Source organism: Phyllostomus discolor, chromosome 1 (genome assembly GCF_004126475.2).
Source record: "Phyllostomus discolor isolate MPI-MPIP mPhyDis1 chromosome 1, mPhyDis1.pri.v3, whole genome shotgun sequence".
Lineage (NCBI taxonomy): Eukaryota > Metazoa > Chordata > Mammalia > Chiroptera > Phyllostomidae > Phyllostomus > Phyllostomus discolor.
In genome coordinates this window covers 113,872,627-113,900,266 of record NC_040903.2, presented here as the reverse complement: position 1 = coordinate 113,900,266, position 27,640 = coordinate 113,872,627, and the positions used below count along the sequence as shown (strand labels likewise).

Below are 27,640 nucleotides of genomic sequence, written 5' to 3'. Positions count from 1 at the left end.
GAGCACAGAAAGAAGACTTCATGAAAAAGTTTTTGGCTCACAGTTCAGGTATTTAATTTATGAACTGAATGGTTATCTAGAAGTAGGTGGCACAGAATTACTTAAAGCACATGATTGCTTCCTTAACTCTTATTTATTTTCCTTTTCCTGAGTTCTCTATCTTCATTCCTTTTCTGCCTACTCTGCTGTCTCACACCACCTCTTCAGCTCTAATCTTTCCAATCCCCTCTCTAGTTATTAGAATGAGCCAGGAACCCCTCTGGTTGAAGAGAAGTCCTGCCCAAGAACATTAGAAAACCCGCATCTGTCTTAGGTATGAACAATTAGGGGTGTAGTTATGTCACGGAGTGGAATCATCTATGTCATTTCCGACCTGTCTTTTAAAACACTTTGCATTAACCCAGAGATGGGGTATTTGGCAAACTGATGGCAACTGATACCCTCTTCCCTGGTGTCCATAGTACTAGCCATTGAGTGTTCACGATCCAAGCACTACACAGGGTGGTTTGCATATTTTCTCCAACTCTCCCAACAACCCCACAAAGTAACAAGCAGCACTTCCATTTTTCAGAGAAACAGGTTCAGAGAGTTTAAGTAAGGTGTAAGCTGCACAATGAAGACTCGAACTCCCCTGAGGCCTGCCTGTGCTCCATGTATAAAAGGAAACAGTCCCAAGTCTAACTAGATCCCATCCCAAATTCACCAACCCCGCATCCTCTGTGAACACATCTTCTGTAAACCAGCAGTTCTGGCACTCACTAGGTTCTTTGAGACGGAGCTGGATGGCAGGGCTGTCACTCTTGTCTCGTTTTATGCCCAGCACTTCCCGCTCCCACTCCCTTTCTCGGTTTTCTTCTTCAATCTGCCTTTCTGCTTGGGAGCAAATTCGCAGAAGCCTCAAGCAGAGAATCTGGTGCAATCGCATAAAGATGTACCAGTTGTTATTAACATAGAAGAGGTTGTAGACTTCATCCATCCCTCTTAGCTTTTGCGCTGTTGTGTTACTAAACAGTAGCTTAGACTTAGGGGGACTTCCCCCAACACCATTGTGCTTCTTAGCTGCCCCTGTGGCTTCATCTACATCCATCTCTTCTTCTTCCTCTTCTTCTACATCTGAGAGATCACCCCTCTGAGCAAAGAGCAGATCTGGAATAAAGTGATACATGATCTGCTTGATTTTGTACTTGTCCTCCTTCTGAATGCCTGCCTGCCTCTTCACATGGTGGATAATCAGGGCAGCAGCGTCCTCCAAGATCTGCTTGTCTCATAGGCCAGTGAGAGGTGTGGGCCGGCAGGAACACCAGCATTTTCTTCTGTAGCCTGCTCTTGCCTCTACCAGGAGAGAGACACAAGTAGTAAGTGCTATATTCATGCAACAACAAACAGACCTACAAGACAGCACCATGAGTACATTCAATTATTAAGAGTGGCTAGTATTTTCCAATCCAAAACTTCCAGAAAACAATAAGTAATGTGGAGTATGTGGTTTGAGAACAAAATATTGGTACCTTCTAGATTTTGAAGACTTACAGGAAACAATAGGATAGAATTTGGACCATCTTCTAAATTCCAAATTAGTATTTATGGAGGATACAACATGACGTCTAGGATTCACTTTAAAGTACTTTTGGGAGTGGGAATGAAGGTGTTAGATGTAACATTGGCAAAATAGGGATGATTAAATTTATGCAAGAGTTCATTTTACTATTCTCCCCCTTTTGTGTGTATGTTGACATTTTCACAATAAAAGTTTTGTAAAATTCAAGGACCACACTGCTTCCAGGAATTCTCAACCACATTGCATTTGTATGTCTATCTATTACTTAAGACTATGAGGTCAAAGAAGCAGGACTACTTTCTTATTCATCTCTGTATCCTATTTCCTGTACTACATATAATCCTTATAAGTATGTTGAATAAATGAGGATTAGAAGGAGTTTGGGATCAATGAGAGAGGTTTAAGTGGTGGGAAGCTGAGATAGACTAATGAATACAATGTACTGCTTGAGGGAAGTGAGTGGGGAAAGAGGTGGTGGTGTCAACCGAAAGCAGGAGGGTAAACTGGGAAACCAGTAAGACAACTTAGGTACAAAGGTAGGGCTTATTTTACTTTTTAAAATTTTGTTTATTTAATTTAGAAGGGAAGGGATGGAGAAAAAGAGGGATAGAAACCTTCACCAGTTGCCTCTCAACACCTATAACCAGGGACCTGGCCTGTGATCCAGTCATGTGCCCAGGCGAGGAAGCAAACCAGCAACCCTTGCCCCTGACTGGTGTGGCTCGGTGGATTGAGTGCCAGCCTATGAACCAAAGGGTTGCCAGTTTGATTCCCAGTCAGGGCACATGCCTGGGTTGCAGGCCAGGTCCCCAGTGAGGGGCTTTCAAAAGGCAACCACACACTGATGTTTCTCTTTTCTTTCTGCCCCCCTCCCCCTCTGTCTAAAAATAAATTAAAATCTTAAAAACAAAACAAAACAAACCCAGCAACTCTTTGGTTTGTGGGATGATACCCAACCTACTGAGCCACACCAGACAGGGTAAAAGGTGAGGTTTAGAGTTAAAATGGTAGAATCAGGAATAGAAGCCTATGACAATTACAAAGCAAGAATCAACAAGTCTTCAGAGGGTCTAGTTTTCATATAACAATGCTCATTTCAGGAATCAAAGCTATATGAAATACAAAGATTAGAGACCTCTCCAGGGGTAGAGACCTCCAGCTCACCTCATCATAGATACTCTCAATCTCGTTGAGTAAGCTCTTAGACCTCAGAACCTTGGTGTCATTCTGTTTAAAGTTGATGCCCTGGTGGTCCAGAGACTTCAAGTAGTATTTCTCATTTTGCTCTCTCCAAACTTTGTTAAAACCCCTCTGAGCTTCTCGCCATTCTTCCTCTTTCATCTTCAACCTAGCAGGGTGTGAAGGTGGGGTGGAAACAACAAGGCGGGTTGGAATCCTGGCTTTGCTGTACTAGCCACAGACAGGCTAGTACATAGCCAACTACATGTTGTACTTTCCTTACCAGTGAAATACAGGAGTGAGAAGTATGTCACATTTATTTCAAAAGTCAAAAAGATATAATATGCCTGTCAAAATTATTGGTGGCTTAACAAATATGTGAAGTCTTTAATTCTGTTACATGAGGAAATTACTCATTTAAGATTTGAGGGAAGTAATTTGTCCCAAAGTCAGAAATCCTACCTAAAATAGTTTTTTTCTCAAACAGCAGTCCATGGAATAGTCTTAAAGAAGGCGTTTTCATCCTTGGCCAGTCAAAACAAAGTTAAACAAGTTTGTTTGTTACAGAACCTCTAAGAATGTTTCTATGCTAAAGTAAACACAAAAGTCCAAGAGCGCCCGCACAGTTTGGGAAGTTCTGATGAGAACAACTGACCCTCCAGACGAGGAGAGAGTAAAATAAAAAACACAGGAACTGAATATCTCAAAGCCAAAAGTTAAATATTACTGGCAAAAAGAGAAATAACCTGTGGTAACATTTGAGGGGAAGCCTTGAGAGGAACACTAAAATTGGGGCATCTGTGCAGCAGACAAGAATTCCTTTTCACCAGGTGATAAATACTGAGTGAGCACCAGCTCTTAGCTGGGATTCACACTGTGGTCCAGAGTGCTGCGGACTTGGAGGAACCTAGGGCTCAGCCCTGACTTGAGTCTTTCCTTGATGCCTGATCACAGATGGGCACAACAGCCCCTCTACACCTCAGGCAGAAAGCTTATTAGGAGAAAGAATAAGAAATTCTTGTAAAAATCGCTACCTAAGTCTTTTTAAATAACGTGTATCAATTTTACAAAGACAAAGGGTGACTCTTAAAATCAAAGATGTTACAATGGTTAGTACTGAACACCATGGAAGATGGATGGTAGCTTTCTTTTTTGTACTTTTCTCCACTTAAAGCATGGCTCCAAACAGAGCATTCCACTATGGCTTTTCAAGGTTTGTCCTCTACTGTCGGTTATACAGAACCCCATCAAGAAGTTCTACCAGCATGCTCGCTTTGGCAGCACATACACTAAAACTGGAATGATACAGAAAAGAGTAGGAGGACCTCCAAGTGAGAATAACATGCAAATTTGTGAAGCATTTTATAAATAAATAAATAGAAGAAGCCTCACTATCCCACACTGTACCTGATTTCCAACAACCAGATTGGGGAGAAATGGAGGTACCATGGTTAAAAACAAGTTTTACTTTAGGGGACATCCTGAAGCACACAAGAGCACAAAGGGCACATTTGCTCAGATACCTTTTAAGGACAATGGGGACAGCAATGGAGGGTTCTTCCTCAGACCATCAATGATGTCAGCTGCTTTGTCAGCATATATCCTCTGGAGTGCTTTCCGATGGATGACTTCTGACGTGCCCCAAGGGTGTTGTCCAAGCGAAACTTGGCTTGTTCCTCAGCGGACAGGCGGGAGAGCTTCTTCTGTATTGCTTCCAAAACCCGGATTGTTGCCAGATTGGTCTCTAAAACTACATCAAGCTTTAAAAAAAAAAAAAAAAAGAGACAAAGTGTGCTCAGGACCCAAACCAGAATAGAACAGTAGTCAGGAGTATTAGGATGAAGTATCAAACTCCCTGGAAGGGAGTCCTGGCTCTGCTGCAATAGCCACAGAAGACTCTTTTCTTACCAGTAAATTAGGGATAATAGCACCTACTCTCATAGGTTGTTTTCTGGATCAAATGATACAATTCTCATGAAGGGTTGTGTGCAATGCCTAGCAAATACCAAACATCAATAAATGACCAATAAGTGGTAGTCATTACTTCTACCACTGCCAGTATGTTTGGTTTAGGACTACTAACCCCAGATTAGAAGGCCCTAACAGGAAGCAACCTTACAAACACTATCCCTGAACTTTCCTGACTGCTAAGATGTTACAAATAGTAACCAAAAAAATAAATTAAAAAAAAAAAATCCTAAAGAGACAATTCAGGATGATAACTCTCAGTCTTATGAGAAAAAAAGTTCAGGGTAACTCTAAATATTTAAATATTTAATGGCCTTGCTCACTTATCATTCCTTAAGAACTTCAATGTTGTATGTGTAGAGACCCATTTAAATTCTTACTGAACTCCTGGCACTTATCTGGCAGGGGCCTAGTTTGACCTGATTAAGGATATGACTGGCAGCCTTTGGGTTAACTTTTCTTGTAGCCTTAACACAAGAATCTTTAAATGAGAAACAGAAAATAAAGTAAATAAGTACAAGTAGTCTCAAGGGCCTACGAACAAATGTCCATAGAAGTTTCGCTAAGTTTTCTAGTTTTAGGACTGTAGTAGTCATTTTGTCAAATATTTCTGGTTCCCTCACCCCCAATTTTGGACAAAAGATGAACTGAACATCCTGGCTCCTTGTGATTAGATAGGAATATGTTTGTAACTAGTTCTGGCAAATGAATTGTGAACAGGTGGATCAGACTAATGTGTATTACTTCCAGGCTACAGCCATCTTTTTCCTGGCCAATGACTGGCAGCTTGGGCTCCCAAGTAACTCTGAGGAGCAGAATCCCCTGCTCCTCAATGCACATGTAGCAAGATGAAGGAACAAATCTGTTTCTTCAAACCACCAAGATTAGGGGATTGTTTATATAGGATCGCTCACCTATCCTGATGCATAAAAGAATGTTCCTCGGAAAGCACTGCATTAAGAGATTTTCAGAAAGTATGCTCCTTCAAACCAACCCATCTCACCCAACCCTAAACACATACACACAGATAACACTTCTGTCACTTTTACTACTATAATCACACATGGGAAAATGAGCATGTTATCCTCTTGCTTACATACATACCGGCTGAGAACAGAACTATCCGATCAAAAAATGATGTCAATCTCTGCTTTCTAATTCATCTAACCTGACTAAACATACATGAGCAATGTTTTCTTTAGCCTAATAAAATTTTCCATGATAGTTAATATCTATCATGATATACTTCTATCATCTATAGAAGTATAACATCTATCATGATATACTTTTCTACAAATGGCTGAAGCTCTTCATTAACCCTGGGGCAGAGATGGCCAATCATCTGCAGTGGCCAAGTAACATGGTTTTTCATTTACAACATGCCCAAGGCAGCTGGAATGAGTGTGGAGTAACTGGCAGAGGGCTAAATCAGTATGGGTTAACAAAGAACAAGGTATCACCACCCATCCATAAGGATATATGATAAATACATTAAATAGGATACATGTAATTTTACCTCTTTAGATACATTCAACATGCCCTTTTCTTGTCGAAAATATCAGTGATCATGGGGGATTCAGAATCCATTTTCAGTACTCCCACTCCTGGCATAAGGGCTATACCAGCTCATTTATTCACTCAAGCTGCTTCCCAACCACTTTAAAATAAGTCCCTACTTTAACTTTCTTTCAAAAGGTACCACATCAACATCAGAAATACGAAAGAATACCAGTTCTCACAGGAGAGTTGACTTCACCTGTTAAGAATAACAATACACTTTAAAATAACTTCAAGCAGCTTTAAGAAAGCCAAGTAGGCCTTACTACAGTACTAAGTTTATTTACCATGTAATACATAGTAACCTTTAAAATGGAATTAAAAATTCAAATAATTATTTGGCTATCATGGATAATTTCAGTTAGAATGGTTTATGTGGCCTAGGTAAGTCACATTTGACATAAAAATATTACTAGCATATTTGACAAACTCTTAAAGCATGGTAAGTACAATAAGCATTTACCACAGAAGAACATAAATGTCCGACTCTTCAGTCTTAAAAGCCAACCCACACAGATAGGTATTTAAGATACCTTATTTACCATCTCCCATTTCCCCAAACTTCAAATGATAAAGGTGTTTGTACCTCAAAGCGTTCATCTTCACAACGATAGATATGTTCTTCATACTGAGTTTTCTTGGAACTAACAAAGGTGGAGTCCTCAGACCAGGAAGGGAAGGAAACCCAGGTATCATTTAAAACCTTTGGGTAAAACAGAAATTGAAACACAAGTGTAACTAAGCTTTATGGTGATTAATCGTTCTCAATAAAAAGACAAAACTCTAGAGAAAGGAAGAACATTTAACATTACAAGCTTCACCTTTAGCAAGTTTACAAATGATACTAGATTAAGAAAAAGGTTCTGAAATAAGTATAAACATTTTCTCTTTTGAAAAAAGACAGAAAAGGATCTTGATTTCCTCAATGATATAAATTCTTGATCCCTGAGACCATTCGCATCTGGAGAAAGCTAAAGATCTGGTGTTGTTCCTTCTGGGGAAGGCCTTACCTCTTTACAGAGAGGAGTCCGTCCTGTACACTTGGGCTGCTGGTAACTCTTTGGGAGGGCTCGATAGCTGGAACCCATCGTTTACACGAGGCATAATCTATCTCCATGGCAATGCCTTCTGTAGCTCGTTCCTTTGGAAATGTTTCCAAATGTACAGACTCTTTATAGCCCAGAAAGTTTTTAAACCAATTAAACAACTCAGGGAATTCCTGAAAAAATCAACCCAAAAAAACTGGTGAGCAATTAGAAGCATGATGTACTTATCCTGAGGTACGGCTACCACTATTTGGTGTTGGGTCAGAATTCTGCTACTAGGGACAAATTCCATTGGCAATTACTGCTTCTGAGCATTTGGCTTCCCCTTTTCTTGTAGGGTGCACTAAGGTCAGTTAGGGTAGTGATGGATGGGTGTATTGAAATCAGACAAAATCAGTCATTCTTTTAATCAGGAATACTGCTTCAATATTCAGATCATCTTAGGTTATCAAATATAGTCAAGATTCTAGAACCCTGAAGAAACTGGTCTCTATAACAAACAACTGACACTGATCAGGGATGCCCTATCTTTTCATCTCTACAGTTGAAATAGAAGACTTTCCTCCCAGAAGACTCTGTCATTGACAGACTTCTTTGAACCAACTAACCTACCACAATCAAACTAATTTTTCCTATCACATACTCGCATAAACTAAGTTTTATTTCATTCCCATATCATATATCAGGACTAAGCACCCTCAACTCTACTTACCCCAGGAAAGGAGAGACTAACTGCACAAGCTCAGCCCGAGAGATAACCTCCTGGTTGAAGATAACAAGACAGCGCAGGAAATTCTCATAGGCCTCTGCACTACGCAGAGCCTTTCGGACCTTGTGGAAAGAACCAGAAGAGAAATGGTTAATTGGGGAATGAAGAGATCCTGGATCACTTTATTATTTTTGTTTCAAAGATTTAGCTTTTTAAAAGATTTATTTATTTCTAGAGAGGGAGAAGGGAGGGAGAAAGAGAGGGAGAGAAACATCGACACTGAGGATTAAACCAGCCATCTTTTGCTTTGTGGGATGACACCCAACCAACTGAACCACACCAGTCAGAGTGATCCTGGATCACTTTTAAATGACTAGGGAAATTTGAAGTTATCTGATAATACTAACAAATTAATGTTAGTTTTTTCAGATGTGATCATGATGTTTGAAAAAAGGCTTTATTTTAAAAGGAATCAGCCCTGGCCAGTGTGGCTCAGAGTCATCCTGTGACTGAAAAGGTTGTGTCAGTGACATGCCTAAGTTACCGGTTTGATCCCCGGACCAGGCGCAAATGGGAGGCAACCAATCGATGCTTGTTTCTTGCATCAATGCTTCTCTCTCTCCCTTCCTCTCTCTAAAAAAGCAATGAAAAAATGTCCTCAGGTGAGGATAAAAAATTCTTTTAAAAAGGAAACTTAGTAAAATATCTATGAATGAAGTAATACAGTATGTGTGATCTGTCTGCAGTAGATGAGAGCACACATGAAAGAAGTACACTGGCTTGCAGCTGGATGATGATGGGTACATGAGGAGTCAGTTTACCCGTTGTCTTCAATTTCACCTTTGTTTAAAATTCTCCGTAACAAAAAAATTTTTAAATGAGATCCTGAAATAAGACATTTACCTCCTCATATGATCAATTCTCCAAATCCAAATCAGTTACTCAAGCTTTTGTTTCCTCTCCTAACAGATGTTTACAGCAAGTTTTATCACCACTGTTTTCAAACTCTGGTAATCTTACATAATGACCTTTAAATAAGATACTTGTGTCTTCTGACCCGATTCTTTCCCTCCTTCCACTTATAATATCGATCATTTTAATATCCAAAACCTAAAATGTTCAATGGCATAGACAAAGTAAAACTAGCCTGGCTATATGAAGAAGCTGAAGTTGCAATTTCAGTAGTAAATATTTAGCATTGCAGTCCTTTAGTGAATGATCACAGACCACGTGCTTTATCAAGAACTCCTTCTCCAGGCTCCCATTTACTTTTTATAACTCCCAATCAGTAGATACTATGTGGAATATGTACTTTCAAAGCCAAAGATAAAAGAGCACTTCACTGTTGTACAATACACCATATTTACTTTAACTTTTATTAGCCTTTAAACACACACAGATTAGTCTAACGAGCCCCACATTCTCACCCAGCCTTAATGATCAACATATAGTGAATTTGGTTTCATCTATGCCCATTTCCCCACCAATGAATTTTAAAGTGAATTCCAGATATTTCATCTATACCTAATGCAGTATTTATTCCTAAAAAAGAAATAAAGAAAAAAATACCATCATTCTTTAAAAACTAAACTTATTTAGTTTCCCAATTCCACCCTTTCCTTGCCATTTGTTGATTGTGACCTGGACTTCTACATTTGCCTTAAAAGCATCAAGCAGCCTTTGGAAATGATTTAAGTCAGAGCCAAAGGGCTCAACTATTTTGCAGAACAGATCACACAGGCACAGCAAGCTAAAAAGAGATCAAGAAGCACCAATCATGGAAATGCTAAATCATTTGTACTTTTGCAAAACCCCCAAATTGCAAGACTGGGTAAATCACCAGCAGATCACCTCAAGCTGGCTTCTGCCAGTGAGAAGTCGGACAGTTGCCAGCAATTTTGATGAAAGTAGCCTGCTAATCATCAAGTCGTCTCCAATGAGGAAGTTAGACACAGGAGAAAGGTCAAACTAATACACCCTAAAACACTGTTTATACCAGTGATCACCATCCCAGGCTGCTTATCAGAATCACCTAGAGAGCGCTGACAACATACAACTAAATCAGAATCCCAAGGAACCCTGTATGTGATATTGCAAGTGAGTATCACAAGCAATCAGAAGATTACAAGTCATTTTAAGTCTTCAACAATTAGTGCACTGATACTCCCTACTTTCAACTGTACAGACCTGGATATCTGCAACAGGGAACTCCAAACACCTTTTGAAAGTTTTTAATATCATGCATTTTGTTAAAGCTATTTTCCACCATGGAAAATGCTGTATTTTGCTGCAAACTATTTGACAAAACCAAAGCAGACAATGCTACCATTTCTCTCAGAAACTATGTTAAATAGTACAAAGTCCTAATCAGGTTGATGCCTCTAAAGAAAAAAATCTTCTTGGGGATGGAGTGATTTTCTTTTGGCATAATGGCTGATATTAAATCTAATTCATCCATTTACTCACCTTATCAAAAAATAATGATTCAGTTCCTACACCATGCTTGCTGGCATCTGCCATAGAAGAATCCTTTAGGCTGAGCAGTTTGGGTTTCTTCTGCAAAAAAGGGAAAACACAAACATGTTAAGATTCAAAGGGTGAATTCCTCTGAGTATTATTTTCATGTGTCCAAATGGTTTTCTTGTTAACCACTGCTGATTAATAATTTGCAACAAGTGAGAGAATTCAAGTCACTAACTCATAGCCTACAGGATTTCCACCTGTCTCCTCTTTCGGTTTGCCTGTCAGTTTTTTACCCCAGAGGTTCACAGATCATTCTACTACCCAAATATCCTCCCTACAAATTGTCACAGAACTAGTATCTTTCCTGTTCCATGGGCCACAAGAAACTTTATTTGGTACATAATGCCACTGCCTTGTCTTCCTCACCGTGGAGGCAGAAGAGACTATTTGTAAAAAGAGCTGGAGTGTATTACCTAGAGTGGACAGAAATCAATCTTTAACTTTTAATTATAGTTCAATTTAAAAATTCATGAAAAGAGCATAGCATATTTCCCTGACAGAAGGAATTAACTATCTTTCAACAATATCCACTCAGACCAATTTAAGACTGTTCTTTCAAAGGGAACAAACAGGTCATAACATAACTGTCAGGCAAGGACTGACTTTTAAAAAGCAACATCTCAAGTATCTGTGAAGAAACACAAACTCTGGGACAAGCAACACATTTACCTTTGCCACCCCAGAGCTTACTTGCTGAGCAGCCATAGCCACTGCTCACGCTGCCTGAGCAGAAAGTAGGGAGGGAATTCTAACCCCCAATGTAGTGTTTCCACCTGTGGTTAATCACGTGTGGGAGAAGACCAACTCATGAGTGGAGCAAATCTGCTGACCTGATTCTTGCTATCCTTATAAATAATACTTTTTATTGAAGAAATAGAAACTATGACTGTGTTCAACTTGCTTTTGAAACAGAAACTACTACAAACACTAAAAAAATAGTCCTTCAAAAGTATCAACAATACCTAACAAGTCAGTCTTTGTAGTTATCTGCTTAATCACCGGTCATCTCTTACTACTAGAAATTCTACTAGCTTTTATTCTTTAACAAAGCTCTGCAAACACACATCTCTTCCATGTTATGTACTGCTTTAAAATTTACTGAAGCAACACTCAGTCCCTACACCTACCCCTCTCCACGATAAAGAAGGAGGGAGCAGGCTCAGCTTTCTGCAGTCAGATCAGCATTGTTGTGACAAGTCACTAACAGTAGTTTAAGACCTCCTTCTGTTATAACCAAAAGGTCCTACAACTTGGAGATTAACAGGATACGGATACAATCAGGCAAACCAAAAAAGGAGCTTGGGCAGGAGAGGTCAACAGATGAAATAGATCTCATAAAGCACAGGCACTTCACTCACAGAAGAATCTCAGAGATTACTGACTTGTATCTGAAACAATTATCAAACTTAGTAATCTTTCTTAGCACAAGGCAGGTTTAAGGCATCAAATCAGAAGAAAAAAATTAATGTCTCAGAAACTCTTAGCAGAAAACAAAAAACAGATGACACCTATCAGCAAAGAGAGAGAAAATATAGAGGAAGCCAATAAAAACTCAAAAAAGCGTACAGTGATCTGAGTCATTAGTGGTATTCTAACCTTCTTTTGCAAAGCCAGATAAGCTTTGCACTGAGTTTCTGTGCCATGTACCCTCACTCTGAAAATCCAGGATCCAATTGTCTACATGCATAGGCTAAGAACACAGGACCAACCCTAGAGTACCTGTCCACTACACTTGCTCCTGAAAGTCCAAATGAGCAGCCACTACTCATCCTCACCTTCACCGGAGGGGTGGTTCCTGTTCCAGAATGCCTCCGGATCTGGCAGCCATTCTGGCTGGGCCTCTGTGGCTTATTGTTCAGTTGGGGCTTCTTCACAGTTCCTCCATGGTCATTTCTCACAGAATCAACCTTCTCCGCAGTTGTTTTGCTTAAAAGCTAATTAAGACATATGAAAGAGATTAATGTTCTCATCTAAGCAAGTAAGAATCATTTAGAAAAAGTGACTTTCTGATTCCAGCTTCCTAACTCATCTAAGATAATTCTAAATAGCATAGTTCTTCTAAATAAAACTTACCACAGAGCTGTTGGCGTCTGGTAAAAACTGTCCAAACTCTGACAACAGATCTTCCTGATTTTTAAAAAGACGAGCCACCTGAGCATAAACCTCCTGCTCAGTCAATGCTGGAGTGTAGTTTCCTCCAGCTTCCTTGGCATTTCGCTGCTCTTTCTGATAAATTGTAAATGGGAAGAGATCATATTGGAGGAGCATTGTTTTGAATGAATCACTTTCACACATTTTTTGAGATGTATGATGGGAACTCTGTGCTATCTACTTGGGCTGCCTTTAAGAACAAAGTCTCTACTCATAGAAACTGTTTTGACTACAAGTTTTGGGAAAGAAGTGGAAGATGGTGGTTGACAATTCCTTTTAAAACTAGGGCAGTTAATACGTGAATGTGCAGGGGACTACTATCAATGGATAAAACACAGAGTATTAGAGAAATTTCTCCTCCTATTGTAGATTAACTTTAGGACACAAGTCATCCTCTGAACTTCACACATAAATAATTATTTCACAGGGCAGTATCTTTAAAACCTAACTACCTGCAATAAGGCAATTAAAGCCAGGCAATCAATGCTTTATAAATACATTATCACAGTTTCTAACTGGTTTATTTTCAGTAAGAATTAGGGGACACAATAATATTTGTTCAACTTCTTCTTGGACTAGATGTCTTCAGAGGGTGACCTGGTTAAGATAGGTTGGAAGGGCAACTCTCTTACCTGATATGTGTGCAAGATCTCCAGGAATGCTTTGTAGATGTCTGGTTGGCCCTGGAACCTGTTCTTGATCTTATTAACATAGTTGATGGCATGATTAAACTCCACAGGCTGATTGTTCTGCAAGGATGGGGCCGTTCCCAACGAGATTGTCACTGGTGTATGAGGTTGGACGGGTGGAGAGCGTGGGGATGCATATGGTGGGAGTGGGGGGGTCTGCTGGCTGGCAGGAGTATGTGCTTGTAGTTGGGAAGGCTAAAAAGAAAAAAGTCTTTATTCTCCTCAGGAACACAAATGGTTTGACACAGGAAAAAAAGTTCAAACTAAGGAGACACAAGGTGTCTGATTAACCTATTTATTCATGTTGGCCACGCCATTTCAGCCCAACTCAAATTACATTGGGCAGGGGTGGGAAGTATAGAGGGTCCACAATTCTAAATCAAGTATTTCAGTCTCAAAATTTCTAAATACATCCTTAAAAGTAGGTGCAGGGAAGAACTTTTTATATGCAGTTTTAAGCACACTAGCTCAACAGGTGCAAATACAATAGAAAAAAACTTCACTCTACATATGCTGTGTCTTTAGTGTCAAAAGACACTTCAGTGTTATAATACCTCCACATCAAAGTTTCCTATGCCAGCTTAGTCCAACAGAACTGTCTGAAATGATGGAAATGTTCTTTATTTACATTGTCCTGGATGATACCAATTAGCCACATGAAGTTAATGAGCACCTGAAATGTAGTGAGTGCAACTGAAAAAGTGGTTCATTCCAGTAAGAATTAGGGGACACAATATTTATTTTAATTAATTTAAATTTAAATATAGGCATATGTGGCTAGTGGCTACTGTTATTAGATAGTGCAGTTCTAGACCAAGAACATCCATGATCATTATCATCACTGTAATCAATAGGATTTTCTGCTTAGTGTGATATGACCTGATCTGGTAAACGGAGTAACTTCTGTGAAATGATGATCATGTAGGCAGGAGCGTAATATGATAATAAGATGATCATTTCTGCCTGTGCTGTCAAAGTACCAATATACAAGCAAAACTGCTGCCTATTGGGATGCTCTTGGTTTCAATAAGCAGAAGTTGGGAACAAGAAGAGTCCTAATGGGTTGTTGATATCTTGATTTAAACAGACATCTAAACATGTGGTATGTACATGTGAACCATTTTACAGAGATGTGACTACTGAACCTTCTCTGATGAAATCACTGTAACATATATATCTAGTCTTACCTAAAGGGGAAATGTCAAAGGAGGATGCTTTCTAGGAATGCATTTCAAGTGATGTAAAATTTTCCAAGTGCTTACCTTGTTGACTTTGGCAGGTGGTGGCTGAGGAGCTGGCTGGGCAGGAGCTGGAGCTGACTGGGCTGAAGGCTGGGAAGGATGCTGGGGTGGTGGCTGAGGCTGGGGTTGGATGCCATGGGTGGGAATCTGATGAACCTGTCCAGGAGTCGTCACATTCACCATGTCATTAGTTTGCACCTCAATCTTGTAGCCAGGGGGCAAGAAAGTATTGAAGCCCATAATCAGGTCTGGGTGGCCTTTGAACAGCTGGGATACACGACTTATCACTCCTGGAGTGTCAATGCTGATTAAAAAAACAAAAACAAAAATTAAAGTGGTAAGATTGAAAAACACTCTAGTATGAAAAAAGTTTCATATTACATTCTCTAAAAGGAAAACAAATAAAAATCAATCTGCTTATTACAAAGTTACGAAGAAATATGAAATTTCAAAGACATTTACTTCATATTCAAAGAGATTTGGTCACAACTTTGAACAGAATATATATTCATGGTAACAGTCCTATCAAGCAAATACTCAAATAAACCTAAAGCTGTAATCTCCATGCAAGATCCAACCTGTGATACAACAGTACGAATCATGTATCTACACTGTTCAGATTAGTTAGCTATTCTCTTATAATAGTGAACCATGCCAGAATATTAGTATATCTTAAGTCAAAGAGCAAGTAGTCTGATCATTTCAGTCTACCTTCACTGATTGAGGTGAAGTCCTAAGAAAACTTTAAAGAAAAATGTACCAGTAGGAAGAAAACAAAGATCTAGAGCCTATAATTTTCATCAACAAATCAATACATAAAATTAAAGCATAACCCTGAAAATTAAACTCCAAAAAGAAGACATCCATTATCTTTCAGGAGAGAAGAACAAGCTTTCCCCCGCCGCATCAACATTCTAAGCACAAAGCTTGAGTACAACCACATACATCTTTTACCTTTGTGATTTAAATTCCTTCATGATGTCAAGGAAATCATTGTAGACCTGAGGCTGACTACCAAACTGCAGCTTCACCTGGTCAAGATAGGATAGTGCATCCTCCACCTGAGGTAGGTAATAAAAAGAAAATAAGACAAAAATTATGAAAAACCAAATAACTTATGTCTAAATAAAATTAATGTAGTAAATGAAATAGAAATATATAGTAAATACACATTAAGTATTAAAAATGAGTGTGGATACCAATAATAAAACTCAAGTTTCAAATAAAAATCAACTCAAATCTGTAGCTTTGCCTTGCATAATTCTGGAGGGAAAGATTAGTGAAGAATATACATTGATATCTCATCCATTTACTCATTCATTTATTCATTTCACAAATATCTACTAAAGCTACAACATGCTGTATCAGGCCCAGCATGGAGTACTAAAGAGTCAATAGTAAGTCATAATCCCTCTCTACATAAGTTCACTCACATCTAGCTGGGAATCCTAACACAGTAGGATAAGTGGTTAATCACTGAATACGCAAAAAGCACATGAGAAGGACACAAAGGCTTCCCCAGGAAGTAATTGATAAACTGAGTGTAAGGATGAGTACAAGTTACTAAAGTGAAGACCCAAGAAGAAAGTCAGAGCAGCCCTGGCTGGTGTGGCTCAGTGGACTGAGTGCTGGCCTATGAACCAAAAGGTCACTGGTTTGATCCCCAGTCAGGGCACATGCCTAGCTTGCAGACCAGGTTTCCAACAGGGGACGTGCAAGAGGCAACCACACAATGTTGTTTCTCCCCTCTCTTTCTGCTTCTCTTCCTCTCTCTAAAAATAAATAAAATCTTGAAAAAAAGACAGTAGAGAGCACGGGCAGAATCTCAGACAGGACACCATGCAAACAATTTACTTTGGCTGGAGGATTTGTGGTGAAGAGGAGGAATGGTGACAGGAAGAGTGGCAAGAGATGAGAGAGAAGAAGAAGCAGAGCATGATCCTGAAAGGCCTTTAAAACTTGTTAGAAAGCAACTGAGCCCTGACTGTTGTGGCTCAGTGGACTGAGTGCTGGCCTGCAAACAGAAATATCACTGGTTCGATTCCCAATCAGGGTACCTGCCTGGGTTGCAGGCCAGGTCCCCAGATGGGACATGTAAGAGGCAACCAATTGATATATCGCTTACACATCAATGTTTCTTTCTCCCCTACTCCCCCTCTCTCCAATAAATAAATAAATAAATAAATAAATAAATAAATAAAATAAAATCTTAAAAAAAAAAGAAAGCAATTGAGATTTTTATCATCTGCATTTTAGTGTATTCAATTTGGCTGCAGTGCTGAGACAAACTGGTAAAAGGGCAAGAGAGATTGAAAGGAGGCAGGAAAACCAGTTAAGCGCTAAGGCTGCCTCACATGTGAACAATTGTGGCTTGATTTATAGGACTGACCAAAAGAACAGGGAGAACTGGATAGATTCCAAAGTTTTTAAGACCCAGAAGTGACAGGGACTGGGGACTGCCTAATGTGGGAGATAAGGGAGAAGGAGCATTCACTAAATTATAAATTATTTGAGCATTCACAAAGAGGAACTGTTTGAAGGACTAGAAAGTTGTAAGTTGGATTTAGAACAACTAAATTTTTAGTTACTGAGGAGATATCCAAGGAAACTACCTACGAGTTGTTTCCTATATATTCTGGGGTTATTTTAAATTACCTATTTTGTTGTGTATAACACTCATCCACGTTTTGTGTGCATTATACACAGGATTATTATGCCCGTTATTATTATACCCATGTATAATGTGCATCCTTATTCCCCCCTCACCAAATTTGGGTATAAAAGTGCACATTATACATTATAAAATACAGTATACAAAATATCAAGTTTACAAGTTACAAAAATAAGTATGTGATTTGGTAAACTCTACTCTTGTGATAAATATTGTGAAATAGAGTATTTATGTTCAAGTAAACTATTAAATGACATTTCAAGAGTTGCCCAAACTTCCGTAACAGCCACGGTTAATCGTGAGTATTTCAGTGTTACTAAAGCAGATTATATACTTGACCCACTCATTTGATGGTTGGTTTTTCTTTACAAATAATATGACAATTCCTGTTGAAATTCAATACACTATTTAATTCATATTCAGAATTATCCATATTGAAATTGGTCATTAATGACAAGTTGATGGACTATAAAACTCATTAAATTTGTAGAAAATACAAGGACTCTAGAAGACATTTGAAAACAGCATTTACAATCATGTGACAAATGAGGACTTAAAAAATAAACACCACAAAAAGCTCACTAATGGTATAATATAATTACTACACAGAGAGAAAAAGCACAGAAACCTAAAGGAAAGGAATTATGTGATGTGTGTATGTTTAGAAGAAAAGGTACAGGTCATATGCGAACCCCTATTTGAAAAGTAGTGATAAAATAACAACTATGCTTTAAAAACCAGCTTGACACCCACATTATGATACATGAATGTAAAAATACTGTATTTTTTGGACAAGAAGACGCACCACCTTAAGTTTTGGAGGAGAAAAATAGGAAAAAATTTTGTGAAGCAAAAAAATATGGTAAAATATTTAATAACATAAATAACATAATATTTCACCAATGTAGATGTAAACAGAACTCAGTAGCAGCATTAACAGCCATTATTCCTTCCAATTTTTTTGGGGGGGGGCGGGGAGAGAAATAGTACGTCTTATAGTCTGGAAAATATGGGTAGTAAGGAAACTCTCCCATTACCTGAAGTATAGTTCAAAAGCAGGTATGCAGTTCTATGGACCACAACTTAAAAAAAAAGTAATTTAGAACTAGTCATCTAGAAGCTAAACATTTAAGGAGGCACTAGGGGAGAACCTTAGACTGCTGATGCACTTTCCTGGCTCACTTCAACAGGAACTTATTAAAGGTCCCTAACCTCCTGGAGTTCATGATCTTATTGGGGAGGGGAGAAGACACAAACTGTAAAGAGAACTTGCTAAATATGTGCCAAATATCTATGCTGCTGTCATTCAATAAATAGCTAAATCACAGCAAGAAAGCCTCAAATTATTTATATCTTCCTTGTCAATATGCCAAAGACAAAAAAAGTTTAGATGGTGTTGATACTTGAAATAACCTACATGTACGTTCTTACTGGACACTTCCTAATTACAGAATATAAATGGCTTACAGAAGTAGATTCAAATGCTCGTAAAGCCTTTTAAGACTGATCTAAAAATGGCAGGCAACGTGGGAATGCTGAATTAAATTACATGAAGGCACAAGAAAGCATTTTATCTCTCCTCATTAGAAAGAAAAGGCAGCAAGTTTCTGTGTTCAGAAATCACATTCAAGAGCTTGTAACTAAAAGAACAGAGCATGAGTTGTGGGTCAAGTCTTAACTGGACCCATGACTCATTCTGTAACCCCAACTCCAAAGCCCTTTCTTGCTTTCTTTACAGCTTCTGTAAAACAGATAAAGCACAGTCTACTTATACCCTAGTGAGGAGGGTGAGTAAAATAGGTGCTATGCTTTGATAGAGCTGGCTGACAAAAGCTATAGAAATAAATATATTTTCATTAGCTTAACAGAAAATTTATAAGGTTTTTTGTAACATTAGACATACACTGTTGAATATAGTATTAATATGGAATTAAATCACATCAAACCAACTTAAAAAGTGTTTTCAGGGACTGGTGAAGTGCTAATTCTATAGCAATAACACATTTTGGTACACAGACATCACTCTACAAGCAGAGTAAAATGTTGTAAGGAAAACAACAATTTAGCTAATACGCATTTTCCCAAATATAGAGCCCCAAGTGAAGTTTCAGGCCCAAATAATTCGTACTCTTAAAGACTATGCTTAAATATAGTTTACTCATTACTTAAGCTAACATAGACAAAGTAAATTTCATAAAATCCTTTGCTACAGCTCAGCTTTAGTATGCTTTATATTTACATATCATTTACTTTTCTTGGGCCAATATTAAACAAGTTCCAGGGAAAACCATGGCAAGGAGGGCAGGGTCAGGGAGAACTAGACTAAGTATCAAGGAAATAGAAGGCTGAGATATTTGCTATACATGATATGTTTTTCAAGGGTATATTGTTCATTCCTATATGCATACTTGATAATAATTAGGCTGATAGGACCAAATAAAGATTTAACATCTTCATAGTTCTTTACTTTTTATTTCCTGCACTTGAGTTTAAGCTTTATATAAATGTAAACAGAGAAAAACTAAAATCTAGAACACTCGCTACAACAATCACATTTAAAAAAATTACACTCAAGTAAGCAGAGAGAAGTTGGTTGGGCACACAAATTTCACTTCTCCACAGATGCCTCATAAATTTCAAAGGACTGAAAACCTATGGCACATGCTCAGCAGAAGAGATGAAAATACTAACACTTCATTCAAAATTAAAGTCTTCCCCAAACTTCCTGCGGTGAAAGGAGCATGTGTTTTACTAAACATGGACTTGAAGATGCCAGCCAATTCAGCTATTTATAAACAGAAATAAAAAGATTAAACCATAGGTGAGTACTGGGCCCATTTACTGTATAGGACTGTAGTCAACCATATGTATAAACAATAAAACCTTATACCATGGTAAGAATTAAGAGCTAAGAGTTCAAAAAGAGGCATCCTAAAAATGGACTTAGTTGATACCATATGCAAAAGGGCGCTCAATCCTGATCTGAGTGCCATGCATTCATAAATTCCAGAAAAGCTTCTTGAATGTAGTTTCTGGATCAGGCACTGGTGTTAAAGTGGGGAATCTTAGTAGGTTTCAAAACAAAAACAAAGTAAAACCCAACCCCTAGTCTAGTGTGTTCGAAGTTGTAACATTACTAGTAATAGACTGAAGCCAATATTGCCTTCTGTGAGAGAAACTCCTTTGATGGAAGGAAAAGAGCTGAACACCACCTTGAGCCTCTGAAATTGCTGCTGTCCCTGCACTGGTGCAACTGGAGGGGCTGGATGAGCATGACTCTGGACCACCTGGCCTCCATGGGGCTGCACAGCTGTTGGGTGGTGATGGCTGCTATGAACCGCTGCTATGGTGGGTCCATGACTGCCACCGGAGCCCTGTGGCACAGCTGAAACCTGGGGTGGACAAAATAGATACATAAAAGTTCAAGGCTGTGCATTCTTCTCCAAATGTGTCTAAAGAACATGTATACACAAAGATGATTAGAAACCCAAATTTCCCACAAGATGAAATTAGTGAAATAAATTATAGTCCATTCATAACAAGATTCTCTGCATCCTATCATATATTATAGATCAGTACTTCTCAAGCTATCTGTGGTAAAGCACCAGTTTTTCTTTTTTCTTAAATTCCAATCTATCATGGGCCACTACTTTTTATAAGATAAAATGAAAATGAAATACCAGAAAAGTGAAATAAAAAATGTATATGCCCACCCTAACCAGTGTGAGTTAGCTGGGTGTTGTTCCACAAAGAAAAAGGCCTCTGACTTGATTCCCAGTCAAGGGCACATGCCTAAGGTTGTGGGTTTGGTTGCAGCAGGGGCACCTTACAAGAGGCAACCAATTGATGTTTCTTGCTCACATAAATGTTTCTCTCCCTCTCTTCCCTTCTCCTTCCCTTACCCCCTCTATAATAATAAATAAAATCTTTTTTAAAAAATACATAAGCCCATAATTTTCATTATTGGATTTTATAAATACAAAATTATAATGTTGGCCCTCGCCAGCTGGCTCTGTTGGTTATCGTCCCTAAACACCAAGGCTGCAGGTTCAATCTCTAATCAAGGCACATACAAGAAGTAACCAATGAATGCATAAATAAGTGGAACAATAAACAGATGTTGCTGTCTTTCTTTCTCCTTTCCCCCCTCAATTAAAAAAAAAAAAAGAGAAATCAATAAATAAAAAAATAAGATTACAATGTCTAGTTGCTATAAAGGTTTCTAAACACTAAATTTCTACTTATAGGTTAGTAAGAAACTACATTACTTCAACCATCGGTGGACATTTTAAATAGCACTGATATAGATGCAAATATTTTAACATTAAAAAAAATGTTCACAATCTAGTAAAGGGTAAGGGGAGTTGAATATATAGTGACAGAAATCTGACTTTGAGTAGTGGGCACACAATGCATAGAAATGTGCACTTGGAACCTATAGTAATTTTACTAATCAATGTCACCTCAATAAATTTAAAAAAATGTTCATAATCCATAAGCTGAATGTATTCATGTGCTTCATATGAATTTAAACTTAAAAAAAAAAATTAAAAACACATTACTAGTAGTATACATAATACACTTAAAAGATTTTAAACCCTTACCCTGACTGGCATTGGCTCACTTGGTTGAGCATTGTCCCACAAAGGGAAAGGTCGCTAATATGATTCCTGGTCAGCAGAGCCTGGTCTCCGGATGGCAAGAGGCAACTGATTGATGTGTCTCTCCCACTCTTTCTCCCTCCCTTACCCTATTCTTTATTTATTCATTTATTTATTTACTTAAGAATAAATAAATACAATCTTTGGAAAGGGAAAAAGAGCCCTGGCTGATGTGGATTGAGTACCGGCCTGCAAACCATAAGGTCACTGGTTCAATTCCCAGTCAGGGTACATGCCTGGGTTGCCTGTCAGGTCCCCAGTCTGGAGTGTCAAGAGGCAACTGATTGAATTTCTCTCTATCTCTTAAAGAATCGATGTTTCTCTCCCTTTCTTTCTCCCTCCCTTCCCTTCTCTCTAAAAAATAAACAAGATCTTTAAAAAGAAATAAAAGAAAAAGAAAAAAGTTTAAACCCTAGACAAAACATATCAAAACGTTACTATTTTATCCTGTGGTGACAGGGTTAGAAGATTTTTACTTTGTTTTGTTTTGCTTATCCTTATTTGCTACTTCTAAAACAAAATTTTTTCCAAAGTGTTGGTGGTTTGACCTCAGACATCTTTCTTTTCTATTTTCTTCTTCATATTCATTCTCTTTCTCATCCTCTTATAAGTTTAGGGATGACTTAAAGCACAAGCCCCTTTCTTCCCATTTTTATCACAAGAAATGCCATATAAAATTTTCAAACCTTTTAATTTTTTTTCTATTTCAGAACTGTTAATCCCTACAGAAGACAACTAAAGACGAATATACCTGATTGGTCATATCTCCAAAATAAGGAGAGTAAATAACATGAAACTTTCTCTAAACAATGTAAAGTTGTGTACTACAACTTAAAGGATACTTTTTCCCTCAAGTCCCCACAAATTTATAAGATGATCTTGGGCAAAGGGGAGGGAAGGAAATTGAGCAACTACTTATAAATCCTCAAAAATAACAGAATATACATTAGGAGTAAAAAGAAACTCTTGAGACAATTTTAAAAGCTCTAATATTATCTTCACAAAAAGGGTTATTCTGAGCTTCTAATCCCAACATGCATAAGTTGGACAGGTCTTTACATGGTTCAATTGGAGTTTACAATGATTTGAGATGGCTGGTTTTATATAAGCACATTATAGTTTCTAATATAGAACAGATGTAACTTATCTCAAGCGTAGGAGACAATCATGAACTTGTTCAGATAAAAGAAATCAGCCAAGGAAACCAAGCAACCTTTCTTCCAATACTTAACTGAAAGAATTGATCTGTAGCAATCCTTTGTATGTGAAGGTGTAATACTGCTTTAAGGGGGACTACTGAGGAAGAGTGACATACCTCAGGAATCACCATAACCTACTTTACCTGGTTTCCCTCTTCTTTGTCTTCTTATAGCTAAACAATCTGACACCAAGTGTCAAACTGCTTTCAAGAAAAATTATACCGATTTACATTCCCAGTACCAGTCATAGCTTTTTAAAAGTCACTAACAATTCACACTGAAAGAGGCCTCTCTAGGCCAGTTAAATAAATTATGGTTCAGATGACCTGGGATGTTATATTATAAATTCAGTGATTTAAAAGAAATAACTTGGATCTATACATACATATTCAAGTAGAAAGTTGTCTACTATATTTAAGTGGAAAGAGCAAATAGCAGAATACATGTTGTATGATCCAAATTGTATAAAAAGAGAACTGTATCTAGGTAGCTAGGCAGGTAAATACGGAGGTCTGTCCAGAAAGTATCTAGCCACATACTGTGAGAGACATTTATTAAAGGAGGTACAAGAAACATTGTACATGAGACAATGACAGCTCAGTCCCCTTCAAAGTAGGCACCCAAGGACCTCACATAGTTCTCCCAGCATTTCTTCCACTGGTCAAAACACTCTGCAAAATCCTTTGTTATAAATCACCATCAGCTGCTTCATCGTATGTTCCTGAATTTCATCAAGGGTCTGAAATCTCTTGCCTTTCAGAGGTGATTTTGGTTTTGGGAAAAGCCAGAAGTCACAGGGCACCAAATCTAGGCTGTAGGTGGGCTGAGTTACCAGGTGATTTGATGTTCTGCTAAGACTCTGCACGAGATGTGATACATGAGCAGGCACGTTGTTGTGATGAAGGTACCAATCACCGGTTGCCCATAGCTGTGGCCATTTTCATTGTATTGTATCTCTCAACCGCTGAATACCAAGGCAGTACTCCTTATTAATTTTTTGGCCTGAAAAGGCGTACTTGTGATGGACACTACCTTCCTAATAAAAAAACACAGTTAACATGGTCTTGATCTTGCTGCAACTTTGCCATGCTATCTTCAGGTGTGGAGAACCAGATGACTTCCACTTGGATGACTGGGCCTTCATTCTGGATCATACCTGTAGACCCACCACTGATCTCTGGTTATGACCTTCTTGAGGAAATCTGGTTCACTAGTAGTGGTTTGAACCAAGTCATTAGCAATTGCAGGATGATGTTCCTTCTGCTTTGGTGGTAGAAGCCACAGAACAAATTTTGCCACGACATATTTCATATTTCCTGCATCAAAATCTCAGACACAGTAGTTTTTGGAATCCCCACATCAGCTTCTAGTTCTCGCACTGTCAGTCGCAGATCTTTGTTGATTACAGCATGTATATCAACAAAGTTTCAGGTGTTCTGCTTATTGCAGGTTTTCCAGAACGTGGATCACTTTCAATAGATTCTTGACGATCTCTGAAGTGTTTGTGCCACTTTTATTTGCGCTGCACTCATTGCATCTTCCCTGAGAGCCTTCGAATCACCCAAACAGTTTCCGTGGAGAAATGTTCATGTTAACACACAATGTGATGCAGACTTGTTGCTCTACTTGCTCAGTCATTTTGAATGTGAAGACCACACAGTACACATGTTCACTCAACAATGTCTACCACCCCACTGACTAGTACAGTGAAGTCGACATTGTTCATACATGTGTATTCTAGTCCCTCTGGCTGTCAGGTTACATCAATGTCATGCAAAACGTTCTTGTTATATTAACAATGACTGGACTTTTTCCAGACAGACCTCATATAGATATGTTTGTATATGCATACAAAATTTTGGAAACCCAAGAAATATACCAGTGGGATATAGTCTAAGGGGTCAGTGGAAAGGTAATCTTACATCTTTTTAAAAAAAAAATGGTGATGTTGCCCTGGCTGCTGTGGCTCAGTGGACTGAGTGCCAGCCTGTGAACTGAAAGGCTGCAAGTTCCATTCCCAGTCAGGGCACATGCCTGGGTTCCAGGCCAGGTCCCCAGTTGAGGGGATGTGAGAAGCCAATGGCTTGATGTTTCTCTCACACATCAGTGTGTCTCCCCCTCTATATCTCCCCCATTTCCCCAAGAAATGAATAAAATCTATAAAAAATAATAATGGTGATGTTTATTTTCATAATTTAAACGGACAAAAATTAAATTTCTTCCATTTTTGCAAAACAAACTGAACAGATGAGATGAATGATCAAGTTGGTCAAGATGTGGAACAATAGGAATATACAATGCTGGTGGAAATATATAAATTGGCACAACTTTGAAAGCCAATCTGAGATTACCCACTAAAGTGAAGATATGTACACCCGAGGACCCAGCAATTCCTCTCTTAGATACGCAAGCAACTCTTCCTCATGTGCCCTCAAACCTGCTGAGTAGTCTGAAAGAAGATAAGGAGTTTGCACCAAAATGTAAACCAACTACTCCACTAATAAGCACACTGCTTTTTTTCCCTTCTATAGCAAGATTCACTTGAGAAAGGCAGTACGTTCATTTAGATTCTGGTGGAAGTCACTGTGAATACCACTGCACTAGAGAACCAGCTAAAACATTCACAGTAGCCTCTTCTTAAGAGCATAAATCTGGGAACAGATTGGTTGTTCAACAGAAGAATAAACTGAAACTATTCATATAATTTATAGCAGTGAAAAAAAGTGAGTGAAAATAAAATACATGTTTTCATTTATATAAAAGTTCAAAAATAGCCAAACTAAACAATTTTATTGTCTAGAGATAGAAACAAAATGACTTATCTAAAATCAAGGAAATGATAAATGCAAAGTTCTGATCAGTGGCTACTCTGAAGGATCAAAAAGGTAAAGGGGTTAGAGAGAAAGCACAGTGAACACCAAGGTCCTAACAACCTTCTTTTTAAAAACTTTATGTGGTAAATACACAAGCGTATATTGTTTTCATTATTTTATACCTTACACATATCCTGTAAATATTTTTCTTTTTTTATCAATATCTTATATCTCACTGAATGCTGAATAAAAACTGTTCTAACTGAATGAAAGCATCATGCTGGCCTTGGCGCAGTGCCTTGCAGCGCCAGCTCACCTGATAGCTGGGAGTGACGGAGTACTGAATGCCTGTGGCTGACTGCATGGTCTCAGCCACGGCCTCATACACAGGAGGGGCAGGGGCGAGCACTCGGTGCTGGTGAGGAAAAGCCTCTGTGCTACCAGGGATCCGCCTCTGCTGAGCCGCATACACCGGTGACTCCTGGTCATCCAAACGTCGCTTCATTCTGCACTCATGCTCGGGGATGCACTAATAACCTGCAGAAACCACAAGCACAACATGCACACCAATTCGCGCACTGTACCATGTGTACAATTCAGGACTAGTCCCCAGATTTAATATAAGCTCCCCTCCCAGAACTGATTAGCTACTTCATTCTAGGGATGATCACTGGGTAATGAAAGTACATGCTTGTGCACACAAACCCAACATGAACAGGTTATCATAACTGAAAGATGAAATTTAAATAATAGCATAATTTAAATCAGTTTGGTACTACAGAGTTGAAAAATAACTTCCAATTTAAAACATACACAAAAATACATCTTTTTTCTTTATTCTTTAGCTTTCTGTTCAAATGCCATCATTTCTAATACTAAGTACATATTCACATACTACAAAAACATTTAAGTACTTCTTCCTAAGTCATTTCAAAACCTAATATTCTAACTGTGGTCTAATTTTTAAAATACCAATTATTTCAGCAATTAAATGGTATCAGGGAAGGAGTACTGGGTCAGGAGTAAGAGAACTATGGTTCTAGACTTACCAATATAAGAAGCTATTTCAATATTCCACGTCAGTTTGTTTCTCCAACTATAAAATAAGGTTGAAATAGGTAATTTCTAAGGTTTCTTCTGACTAGCATTATTGAACACTAAGGAGATTCCAGAATCCCTTAATTTAATAATCCCTCTGTAGGGGGACACTTTCTTTCTTCAAGGACACAAAAAGTCTAGTAACAGTGGCCAGGCCCTGGCTGGTGTGACTTGGTGGACTGAGCACCTGCCTGTGAACCAGAAGGTTGCAGGTTCAATTCCTGGTCAGAGCACATGCCAGGGTTGCAGGCCAGGTCCCCAGCTGGGGGTGTGCAAAAGGCAACCGATCAATGTTTCCCTGGCACATCAATGTTTCTCTCCCTCTTTCTCCCTCCCTTCCCCCCTCTCTAAAACTAAATAAAATCTTAAAAATAAATACCCCCCCCCATCGGCCAGGAATTTGGTTGGGTCTTTTCAGAGCTATTCCAACATACTATCACTAACACAAACATATCAATAAGAATGCTCCAGCCATCCAAAGAACATGGGGCAGCCCTACCACTTCTTCAGCCACAAAAACAACTTTAAAAAGACACCACTCCTGTGGTGAGAAGATAAAAAATACAGTAATAGTAGA

General features: G+C 38.5%; 1 protein-coding gene across 1 annotated transcript in view; it reads right to left on the bottom strand.

Moving 5' to 3' along the window:
• SIN3A (SIN3 transcription regulator family member A) overlaps positions 1-27,640 on the bottom strand; it is a 62,312-nt gene that overhangs the window by 19,550 nt on the left and 15,122 nt on the right. Inside the window, 18 exon segments of the mRNA XM_028508138.2 lie at positions 760-1,266; positions 1,269-1,332; positions 2,723-2,906; positions 4,261-4,288; positions 4,291-4,380; positions 4,383-4,497; positions 6,849-6,965; positions 7,273-7,349; positions 7,352-7,481; positions 8,017-8,139; positions 10,484-10,573; positions 12,316-12,474; positions 12,614-12,766; positions 13,324-13,575; positions 14,643-14,925; positions 15,576-15,682; positions 20,505-20,684; positions 26,282-26,502. Of these exon segments, the coding sequence (XP_028363939.1) occupies positions 760-1,266; positions 1,269-1,332; positions 2,723-2,906; positions 4,261-4,288; positions 4,291-4,380; positions 4,383-4,497; positions 6,849-6,965; positions 7,273-7,349; positions 7,352-7,481; positions 8,017-8,139; positions 10,484-10,573; positions 12,316-12,474; positions 12,614-12,766; positions 13,324-13,575; positions 14,643-14,925; positions 15,576-15,682; positions 20,505-20,684; positions 26,282-26,470 (2,848 nt within the window). The 5' untranslated portion in view covers positions 26,471-26,502.